Genomic DNA, 12,299 nt, shown 5'->3' on the forward strand with positions numbered 1-12,299 from the left:
TTGATCAACACCAGCAATGTCATTTATTTAAATTTTCTCCAAAAGCATGTACAAAAATGAGAATTTAACAGAGGAGAAAAAAAAAAAAAAGACTTAGGGGAGTGAACGCAAGCGTTGTGGCGTTTTATTACAAATTCTTGTAGGAGTTGATCTAAAGGGCTGATAAAAGTACTAAGACGAAAATAAACCTGATGAGGGACAAAAGAAACGAGAGCCAAGACCTCTTTCTGCTTTAAGGCCACCTTGTTCTGCTGATCAAGTTTTAGATGCAGAATAACACACAACTGTACATTGATCTCCTCTCACTCAATGCATGCAGACAGAGTCGACAGCGTTTAAAAATAATCTTTTGCAACCTTAAATATCCATACACTTACAAAGACACACTCGCACAATTCAAGAACAACAAATCCATCAGAGAAGAGCAAATAAGAGCGTACCTTTTTCCGGTTTGTTATGATGTTTACAAAAGACTGTGAGGGTTTTGCAGAATATTGTGTCATTTGTACCTTGGCGTACTGCGTGCAAACACAATTAACAATTGACGTAAACACAGTGATTTTTGTGTCTGTGGAAAGTTTGTTGCAAAAAGTAAAGCATTTTTGATAGAAATGACCAAATCTTTTACAGGTGCAAAAAGTTTTAGCAGGGGTGTCCAAACTCAGTCCTGGAGGGCCGGCGTGCTGCAGACTTTAACTCCAACTTGCCTTAACACACCTGCAAGGATGTTTCTAGAAAGCCATGTAAGAGCTTGATTAGGTAGCCCAGGTGTGCTTGATTGGGGTTGGAACTAAACTTTGCAGGACACCGGCCCTCCAGGACAGAGTTTGGACACCCCTGTTTTAGAGGGTGTGAAAGCAGATTATGACATTTATAAAAGCTGATGATTTTGGGAAAATAAATCAAAACAAACCAAAAAAAAAAAAAAAGGAACTAAAATAAGGCTTAATATGAAAATAGCATCATGCCAAGAGCTTTCATCAATTCTTCGAAACCTCGCAATTTCACAGTAATCTTAAATATATACATACACGGGGACTTCTGTGGCATTCAAGTTGTTCAATTATTTGGATGATTTTCAATGGCTTAGCAAGTCAAAATGGAGAAGAATAGCCTCAAACGTACAAACAAAAAGGCCATTGCACTAAAAAGGCAGACGAGACCACTGCAAAACACAAAAAAAGCCACTAAAACTGGACCCAAACATAAACACACCAGTTCCTTATGCCATCTAACATTTACAGACACTTCAGAACAGTTTTACCATGTTACACCATTAAAACCGAAAGCAACAGTATTAAAACAGAGGCATTTCATTCATTCGTGATGGCAAGATGATGTTTTGTACACAAACGCATGAACTAGAGGTCACAGCTTATGGCCACAGTGACAATTCACAACATGCAAAGTCAGTTTTTACAACCGACATGTGCATTTAAAACCTGGGATGGAAGTGTCGGTTTCGATGTACAGCAAACCCCTTCCTGCTTGAACCCAGACAATTTCAAGTGTGAAAACGGTTTAGTGAACAACAGATTTTAACAACGAGCACTTGGGTCAGTGTGACCCATCCATATTCCTGAGCAATGCTTTTTGAGCCATGCTTTTCAATTAAACACGCACTCAAAGTCCCACAAAACCTCGTCACAGAGAAGCCCACAGGAAATTGCCAAAAACTATGCGATGACAGGAAGTGGTGGAAGGGGGGAAAGGCAATGGCGCAAAGCATCAGAAAATGTCATTTCCTCTGAGACTTAGTTCCCTGTGAATATCTCAATTTGTCGAACAAGCTTGGTCCCGTGCAGCAAGACATAGGTACAGTACAGTGCTTCACAGTACATTCACTCTGCTTAGTGGTACTTGTGTACAAATGCCTTTGCAAGAAAATCACTGAGCATTCAATAATATGACTAAAAAACATTAAGATGTGCAGTCTGCTAAATAATAGAAAATAAAATATGACTAAAATAAGACATGAGGCATATTTGATTGATATGAGCATAGATATATCACTAGATGGCATCAAGAGAATAACCAATATTAAGTAGAAAAAATAAAGAAAAGGAATATTATCTTAAACACTAGAGGGCGCTACAAAAGAGACCGTTTTAACATAGCAAAAAGTGTCTTACAACGTATTTCAGTCTTGTTTTCCTGAACAAATATCTACACCTGCTTAAATCAATATACATTTACTTGATAAAAGCAAGATGACAGATAACATATCAACTCTGTCTCTTAAACAGGACTAAAATACTGAGTAAAACTATTTATTAAAGTGAGCAAGTTAATCTTAAACTTATAATAAAATTAACTGAAAATGGTTAAGGAATTACTTGAGCAAATATGGCATTTATAATTCTATTTTATAAAGATATAAATGCTTAAAAATAGGAATCTCATCATTGGTTAGCAGATCTTTTTGTAAGATTTAAAGATAAACTAAGAAAAAAAGTGAAAAGTTGGGATGTAAACTCAAGTGAGTTCTTTAAAAGTACAGTGTACCCTGTAGATTCACAGATAAAAAAAAAAAACTCTGCCAAATTAAGAGAGTACAGTACAGATTGCGGCAAATAAAATGAAGGACAAACAATCAACAATCATAAAAATAAACACTTAAAATCGACTGTACATAAAAGATTGCTAGATTTGGATGCAACACCCCAGAATAGCTACCTGAGTGTTTAATTGAAACCATCTGGTACTACTAGCACTGCCAAACAGGATCCTAACAAGTGAATCATCCCACCAATATGGGACACAACGATTTTGGTCACAATCAACTAACTTCACGACACTAGACGGAAAAAACAATGAACAAAAAAAACGTAACAAGGCTAAATAAAACAGAACTTAAAATTGAGCGGGGAGCGAGAAAACAAAAACACAAAAGGGAAGTTGATCAACCCTATCAGGGGGTGGTATATCTGGCTCAACTGCTTGTGTAAGTGTGAATGTGTGTGTGTGTGTGTGTGTGAAGGGTCATGATTGGCCAGTGGAGGTGAAAGGTGAGCTTTGGAAATCATTGAGGATTATGCCGTCTTGCCGATGCTCTCAGCATCCTTAGAGGCCCAGAGCTCCTTGTGCTGCTTGCGTCCGAAGCCCTCGTCGTAGTTGCCTTTGCTCTTGAAGAGCTGCTGGAAGTGTGGTTTGCAGTAAAACTCGCCCTGCAGAGCTGCGTAAGAGCCCAGACTGCACACGACAAAACAAAACATTTTTAGAAAGTATGCACTGAATGAGCAACAGTCATTTTAAATTGTAGTTATTTCTATTTAGCTAAGTATCTTGGGAAAAAATGTGTGGTCTCAAAAAATATTAAGCAGCACAAATTGTTTCAATAAGAGTAATAAAACTGATCACATGACTAAAGTAATGATGCTGTATTTATTTTAATTTATTATTAATCTGGATCATGCTGCTTCTACACTAAAAGCAACAAGCATACTCCTATTAAGTCATCAAAATGCATACAAAAGCAGTGGGCACGCACACGCACACGTATAGGAGACACTTTTATGTCTGTTCCTGTTGGCTGTGTTTATTCAGTGTGTGCCGGTGAGAAAGTGTCTAACCTGAGTTTGGTGTTGCAGTGCTTGCAGCAGAAGCACGCGGCGTGAAAGATGAGATTGTTGGCCACCAATCTCTCCATGGGATACACAGTCTTCTCACATGATGCACACGTCTCCTTTTGGGTCTTGAAACTGAAGGACTGGTAAGAAACAATGTGGCCGTTTATGGTCTACTCAAATCGGATCAAACGGATTAAAATAAAATCTTAAGACAAGCAAAATGAATAAGCACATAAATTACCAGATAAATTAAATATGATAATAATTAAATAAAAAGAGTAAACAAAGCAAATACACAATTAAAAAAGGCAGGTAAATAAATAAGTTTTCAAACGAGAAAGTAAATAAAAATGTAAAGAGAAATGCATGAATAATACAATGCACAAATAAAGACCTTAAGTAAATTAACAATTACATAAATAATGAATACATGACACGAACAAATACTAGTTATGAAATAGACAAATAAAAGTAAATTTGATAGGCAAATAAAAAAAACTATTATTTATATATTTATATACTTAATTGGCTACTCATGTATCTGCTTGTTTATTTATTAGCTTATTTTTTTTGCTTATTTATTTGTTTAATTATTTATTTCCTTGTATATTAATTTGCTTTATTAGATTTTTTATTATTATTGGGTTAAGTTTATACATTTGTTTTATTTTACTTATGTATTATTTGCCTATTTACTTAAGCAAATAAAATAAAAACAATTATTTATATATTTATAAACTTATTTGGCTATTTATCCAAGTTAATAGACAATAAAATGCATAAGTAAATTAAAGCAAATACAAACTAGAAATAATAAAAAAATAAAGCAAATAAATACATAAGGAAAAAAAATATATATATAAATACATAAGCAAAGAAAAAGCAAAAAACAAACAAACATCTGGCTATTTATCTATCTATCCGTTTGTATATTTTTTGCTTATTTCCTTTGATTATGTATTTATGCATTATTTATTTATTTATTTGGTTATTTTATTGTTGTTTTTAGTTTGTGTATTTGCTTTAATTTACTCGTGCATTTTTTGCCTATTTACTTAAGTAAATAAAATTAAAAAGCATTTATATATTTATATACTTTTTTTTCTCCTTGTGTTTATTTGCTGTATTAGTTTATTTATTTATTTTTTTACTTAGATTAAAAAACAGCCGAATAAGTATAAAAATATAAAAATAATTGTTTTTTGTGTTTTATTTGCTAAAGTAAATAGGCAAAAATTATTAGTTATTAAGTAAATAAAAAGTATGTATTAGTTTATTTATTTATTTGCTGAAGTAAATAGGCACAAATGCATAAGTAAATTAAATCCATATACTAAAAAAAAAAAAAAAAAAACTTAAAAAAAATAAATAAATTAACTAAAAGCAAATAAATACATAAGGTAATAAATAAGTATATAAACATATTAATAATCGTTTTTTATCATCAAGTAAATAGGCAAAAAAATGCATGAGTAAATTAAAGCAAATACATAAAACTAAAAACAATAAACAAATAAATACATAAGCAAAGAAATTAAGCAAATAAATATACAAGCAAATAGACAAACAGGCAAAATAAGCATTTAATAATTATTTTTTATTTCTTAACTTAAATGTATTTATCTCAAAAATTAATAAAAAAGGTTATCAAATATTAGTTTTTACATAAATTAGCTAATATGCAATAAAAAAAAAAATCAGTAAATAAATATACAAAAATATTAAAAACCAATAGCAAATAAGCATACAAATGCAAAAATAAACAGGCAAATGAATATATGGCCAAATAAGCAAACAGCCATAAGTAAATTACAATTTGCAAAAATGCACAAAATATACAAATAGGCAGTAAACATGAGTGAATTAATGAACGAAGCAAATATGATTATTCAAATTAATTTATTGAGCATTTTAAACAATACTAAATGGTTCAAAACCCCATGGAGCTGCAAAACTGACTGATTCTCTACACACACACACAGTATGAAAGCAGATCGAGTTGATCCATTTAGCTCCATAGTTGAATGGTTGTAAAGGTATAGGAAATACTAAATAAAAAGCAACAAACCTTAGATCGTTGAACAGGCTTGTCATCCGACGTGTTCCTGTTGTCCTGGAAACAAAACAAAAAAAGAGAGAGAAATGAAGTCAGTGGTCCTAAGACAGGTTACCCATGGCAACACCATTTCAGGCACTGCCTCATGAATACCACAGCATATGAATCCTTAATCATCCATCCATACACCACAATCATGCACCCATAACCAGACATAACTTCAAAAATGCTCCCCTCCGAGCACTTCCTCCAGTCTCTCCTGAATCCCTCCATCTGCTGTATGCTTTCACAAGCACCTTTTGTCTGTGCAGCCACAAGCACAAACGTATAAAGAGGGATCAGCGAAGACAAAGCCTGGTGCACATTTCTAACCAACTCTAAAGCTATAATATGACATTACATAACACAAGGCCATGTCCCACGGTCAACTCTGCACCAAATACTCTGTGGTGCTTAAAAATCGAAACAGCTGCCAAACTTTAACAGGCCACCACTTAAAGCTGCAGTCCGTAAAATGTAGCCTCTGTCGCCATCTCGATTTCAAACCTGCAAATGCAGTTATTGGAGGAATGATCCTTTGGCTTGGACTGCAAACAGACACAGCTTTACAGATGAATCGTCAGACAACTGTGGATACTGTACTTCCGACAACAGATTCTACATTCTGGAAGTAACGGTTTAGCCTGAATAAGAATTTTCACCAGGAAAATGTTACGCAAAAAATGTAGGTCTACCATTTTTCTGACCAACAGAACATAACACGGAGGTTGGCTCATATACACCTTCTACCATGCAAATGAGTATGCATTTATCAATTGTACTTAAATTATAAAATGTTACAAATGTCAGTACTGCATGACCATGTTTATTTGGTGTTTATTAGTGTTACCTGTAAATTTCGATTTCTCAACAGCCTAATTTCAAAATCTTACCATTTTAAATGTATATAAAAGAAACTAATAAAGTTAATTATATCAGCTGCGGTGAACAAGGTCTATAAAAAAAAGCAACGTTGCATGATAAAATGAGCCATCTTTTAATTATGTTATCTTAATACATTTTTATTATACATGAATCTGACCCTGTTTGTCCTGCACACCAGGCAGAAAACATGTCAATGCACATGTCTGAAACCAAGCAGAAAGGATATGCTGGTTTTCTTGTCCAAAAATCTGTAACTATTTTAGTATGGATGCAATAGGCATGGGCCAGTATAAGATTCTGATGGTATGATAACCTTGGATAAAAATATGACTGTTTAAAAAAGAAATAAAAAAATTTAATAAAAATAAAACTTTCCCCCATTAAACACAATATATTTAATTTTGAGAAACATTTAAAATATTTTGAAACAGTAGCTTTTGTGCATATACCTTAGGAACGTTATAACAGAACATTCTGATGGTTTAAAACTTTGACTTTTACAAACCACAGTAAATCTTGAAACTAGTTATCGTCCTATGTCTACCAGTCAACTAAAGAAACAAGAGTTTGTTTTCCAGACCGCTTCTGAAGTTTTCAGGTTGATTACTACCAGTACAGCAAGGCAGAGGTGGCATGTATTTTTGTTTGTTAAAACTGTTAAAATGTTTTAGGTTGCAACTGTAAAACATGGCTGTTTACTTTCAGAATGTGTAGTGATGCTTTCTTTTCCCTGAAATAATGCAGAACATGTTGGTTTGAACATTAAAAAAAAGAAGAAGAAAAAAGTTAAATATTGCATAATTTACATGCCATCGAATTCACGTTTTTCTTCAATATTGCTCAGCCCCATAAATGATGTGATATACCAGCTGAATTTGGTTTGAATTTTTATATTTTTGATTCAATCCTCAACCTAGTAGTTGGATTTGCCCTACTTTGACTCAAATTTGAATTCAAAACACAAAATTTGATTTATTTATTTATAAAAGATGGCATGTTCCAGGCTGGCAGCACAGTGGCTCAGCAGTTAGCACCATCACCTCACAGCAAGAAAGACACTGGTTTGAGTTCAGGCTGGGCTAGTTGGCATTTCTGCGTAGAGTTTGAATGTTGAGTGAGTTTGGTGAGTTGAATAAACTAAATTGGCTATAGTGTTTTTGTGTGCATTTGAGTGTGTATGTGTGTTTCCCCAGTGCTGGGTTGCAGCTGGAACGGCATGCTGGAATAGTTTGTGGTTTATTCCGCTGTGAGCACCCCTGATAAATAAGAGACTAATACAGAGAAAAATGAATGATTGAATGAGTGCATGAATATATGAATATATAGAGATGATGAGAGATATAAAATCTATAGATTTTATATTCAATCTATAACCCAGCGGTTGTGTTTGCCCTTATTTGACCCAAATTTGAACTAACACAACCCTTTGTTTCATTCAAAATTCTTTTAAAGAGTGCATGTTCCAGACTCCGGATACATCACACACTTTGAGGTGTCACTCAAAGAAGCACTGTCCAACACCTGAAACATTTCATTTTAAAAGCACACCCATATCTCTGCTTTAGTTCACCTTGAGGTGACATTTTCATGTTAACAAAAGGCTTTTTCACAATGCTCCAAAATGAACATTTGAAAGTGCTGTTGATCTGTTGTAATGTAGAAACTATTTTGAAAACCAAACCTATAGTGACCCATTTAAAAGCAAGAAGGTTGATGAAAGGGGAATGTTTTTCCACAATTGTTTTGACTGCTTTCCAGCTTGACAGTGTTGTAAAAGACTACTGTCAGTTTGTACACTTCAGATTGTATTTGTTTGACCGAAACTGAATGTTTAGTTGCAGACAGCTGAACGTGTGGACACTTTTACTATGCAAAGTTCAGGGATGCAATCGTTTTCAGGCATAGCGAAAACACCCTTTAAAACATATCTAGATTAGTTTAGACAGAGCCAGACAGTCTAAAACATGTCAAAAGCGATGTGGTGAGCAAAAACACATTAACGAAGGATAGAAAATCCTGAAGTGACAGGTTTTTATGTAACTGCTCAGGTCTGACAGAATGCCAAGAACAGCTCTCCACCTCCACTACAGCATCTAAACTTGTCTTTTTGCGTGTAAATCTAAAGCTGGAATCTCACACATACACCGAAGAATCTGCTGGTAGAACAGCTCATATGAATGGCCTCTCTTGTTGTACATTTAGAAAAAAAGGAAAGTTAATTTGCTCAGCTCAGAAAGGCAGTGGAAGTATCAGTGATGACCATTATATCACATCAGACATTCAATAACACCACTTTTCGCAAATTACAGCCATTATCGAGGACTTCACACGCACTCATATATACCATCAAAGCTCTGAAATGAGATTACAGCCTCTCAGCCTTAACATGATAATATTTGCTTTCAAACAGAATAAGTAGAATGGATATCAGATGCTAACAAACTCCTAATTCCTTTCATATTTTTAGATCCTTAATTTTTCCACTGGATTTTTAACACAGAAGAAACTGACTTTTTGTGAAGGTGTGAGATCAATATACTTCAAAGAAACCAAAATCAAAGAACAATGGGTCGGTATAAGATTCTGATGTCATGATAACCTTAGATAAAAACATCGGTTTTAGAGTATTGTGATTACTGCTCTAAAATATGTTATTTTTAAATGTCTGGGTAAAAACCCAAATGGCATCTTTTAATTAAAAATAAAAAAATAAATAAAATTATACAAATACCGTAGGAATGGTATAGCAGAAAATTTTGCGGGTTTTAAAGCCAGGACTTTTCCAAATCGCGGAATACTTTGAAAATGGTTATCGCCCTGTTTGAACTGCCATTGGTTGTTTTGATGATGTTAATAGGTGTTGCTCTGAGGCTCCACATTTTTTGACTTGGAAATCACTCATTTTCCTTTGGCTTAAACTAATGACAAAACGCCTTATGATGGGCACAAACTGTTGCAAAACACTGGAGCCTGGGCATGCGCAGAAGGACAACCAGATGGAGCCAAAGGCAGAGCCGTGGAATCAAGATTCTAAACAAACGCTTGTACGTCAAATCAACCATGCCCCCAAAACTTCTCATTTGACCACCCGTATCTGCACTATAACAAAGGCTTGCTAATATACATATAAGCCCTTGGATTTAAAAAACACATAATAATAAACGACTTAAAGTGTGATGCAAGCTGTTTTTAATAATTTACTAAAAACAATATACTGCAGGCTGAACTGCAAAATAAATGCTCTTTCATACACTCTAGCCTAAGCTAGACTTAAAAAAATATTACTCTTACAACGGTTTGTTGGCATTTATTATCTTCACAGGGGTAGAAATATCACTTGTAAAATATGAACAATAACATATAAACAACATACATTTTAAAAAAGGTTTTATTTTTAATTAGAAAAATCAACAGGACCCAAAATATACACACTAAGGACAGCTATATTTCTTGCAGAAAAAATAGTGCGCTTAAAAGATTTCTAAATATCAACAGGATATTTATACACCCCATCCCTGCACTATATAAAATAATCCTGGTCAATTTGTACAATAAACTTAGCAGTATTAAATACATTAACTGATATATGATATAGGCTTATCAGCTGCTGCAATGTCACTTGTTTATGGTTTATCAATTTTTTTTGCCTCTAATTTTATTTGGTTTATTCCATGGCTTAATATCTGGCAAATAAGAATTTACCTTCATTTTAATGTTTATTAGGAGTTTTTAAATAAAAAGCCAATGGTAAATTAGGTATATAAATTATAGCATTTACAGCTCTATTCGTTATAGACTATATTCTTCTAACCTATATTTGTTAAGTTCAAATAACCTTAAAGGAGATCAATGAGAAGATAGGCTAACATTATTTTTGTCCTCCTAATTATTATTTCAGACCCATAAAAAGAATGACTGCTAGATAACCATCACCTGTTTTTTCCCTGTCAATGGCTAGGCGTGCATCAGCAAACTAATAATGAAGCCTGATAAAACCCTCACTTTACCAAATAAACAGTTATCCATCAGATCCTGTTGGACAGAAAGTATAATTTACTGCTGAACAACTCATTTTACCATGGTACAATAACTCAGAAATGGAATAACACCTCAATCTCCTCCCGAAGCTCTGACGATCTGCTTTGAGAAACTGTCAAAATCACAACTGTCAATCATGATGACACGCCTCATTTTTATAGCATTACATTACTGGCTAAAAACATACTCTTTACAAAAATGAAGATCTGCACCAATATCAGCTTGATCCGCCAGTGCCTTAATGGAGTAAAACCATATTTTGGGACATTTTAATGCAAGTGTAGTCATTTTTTTATTTGGGTTCAAATCTTGTTCATTAACATGGAGGAGGGCGACGCAGTGGCGCAGTAGGTAGAGCTGTTGCCTCACAGCTAGAAAGTGGTCGTTGGTTCAAGCCTCAGCTGGGTCAGTTGGCATTCCTGTGTGGAGTTTGCATGTTCTTCCCGCGTTTGCGTGGGCTTCCTCCGGATTTTCCGGTTTGCCCACAAGTCCAAAACCATGCAGTGCAGGTGAATTTGGCAAGCTAAAATAGTCCATAGCATGTGTGTGTGTGTGTGTGTGTGTGTGTGTGAGAGAATGAGAGGGTATGGGTGTTTCCCAGTGAAGGGTTGCAGCTGGAAGGGCATCCGCTGCATAAACCATATGCTGGTTAAGTTGGTGGTTCATTCCGCTGTGGCGACCCCAGATTAATAAAGGAACTAAGCTGAAAAGAAAATGAATGAATCAATGAACAACGCAAAAACATGGAGAAGGCGGGCTTTATGACTTATACTGCAGCCAGCCACCAAGGGGCAATCTAACGGCTAGGAGTATCACTCAAAAGCGGGCGTGTGGCACACTTGGCTTCAACCCGGATTACACAGTACAATTTTACATCATCAATCTGTTACACTTTCACTGTCCCGTGTTCTAAAATGATACCTTACGGCAAACCTAATAGTAGCAATTTCGCTCACTCTTTGCCTCAATAATAAAAGTGGTGGTTTCTAAGTTGTCGCGTTGATTGCATCATCATATTCGGCACTCCAATTGGTTCTTCGTTTGATGCTCGTCATGGCTGGTCACATTGCATGAAAGTGTCTAAAATCTTCTGATTGCCAGAACATAATCTCATCAAAAAATGTATTGCAAATATATAAATATATCTGGGGGCAAATAATTCTCACAATGATTTGGGTCCTTGTTCACTTATCAGTCTTTGTCAAAATGTACAATTATATTCTAAAATGTGATATTTGAAAATAATTGAAAATTTCGAAAAATAAAGAAGAAAGAAAATTTGAGCGCAACAGTTGTTGTCAGTGAAACTGTCAAACCAGTGACCAAAGATCTCAAATTTTAGCCTAAGATTACTGGAATCTTTTAGGATTTGCCAAATTTGTCTTAGACGACCAAATCATGCCTGAAACCTCACAGTGACCAGGGGTATAGGCATGGGACGATAACCGTTTTCAAGGTATACTGCGGTTTGGAAAAGTCAACATTTACTGCTATACCAATTTTATAGAGGTTTTTTTTTTTTTTTTTTTTTTTTTTAGAACAACAGTTTCTCCAGCAGAAAATATATACAAAGATGCCATTTTAAAGAAATGTGTTCGAGACTACTGAAAACAGCAGAAGTCAAGGATTCATTTGAATTATTTAGCCTGACATGTTTACTACTCCAAATTATTTAAAAAGTTTCTCAAAAGAAAATATATTGTGTACAAAGG

The 12,299-nt window shown here is 34.5% G+C and overlaps 1 protein-coding gene across 10 annotated transcripts in view; it reads right to left on the reverse strand.

The window, feature by feature from the left end:
- The window catches only part of limd2 (LIM domain containing 2), a 26,832-nt gene continuing 14,533 nt past the window's right edge, over positions 1-12,299 (reverse strand). Inside the window, exons 1-5 of one of the 10 annotated variants that reach the window (XR_015479874.1) lie at positions 5,845-6,096; positions 5,638-5,682; positions 3,573-3,709; positions 2,083-3,192; positions 1-667 (exon numbers count right to left, since the gene is read on the reverse strand). Coding sequence is in view for 2 of the 10 variants with exons in the window: in XM_087242924.1 (XP_087099050.1) it covers positions 3,033-3,192; positions 3,573-3,709; positions 5,638-5,682; positions 5,845-5,898 (396 nt within the window). In the remaining 8 variants the exon portion in view is untranslated. 10 annotated transcript variants of the gene reach the window in all.

This window comes from Danio rerio, chromosome 3, assembly GCF_052040795.2.
Source record: "Danio rerio strain M-AB ecotype USA chromosome 3, GRCz13ab, whole genome shotgun sequence".
In the NCBI taxonomy this organism is placed as follows: Eukaryota; Metazoa; Chordata; class Actinopteri; order Cypriniformes; family Danionidae; genus Danio; species Danio rerio.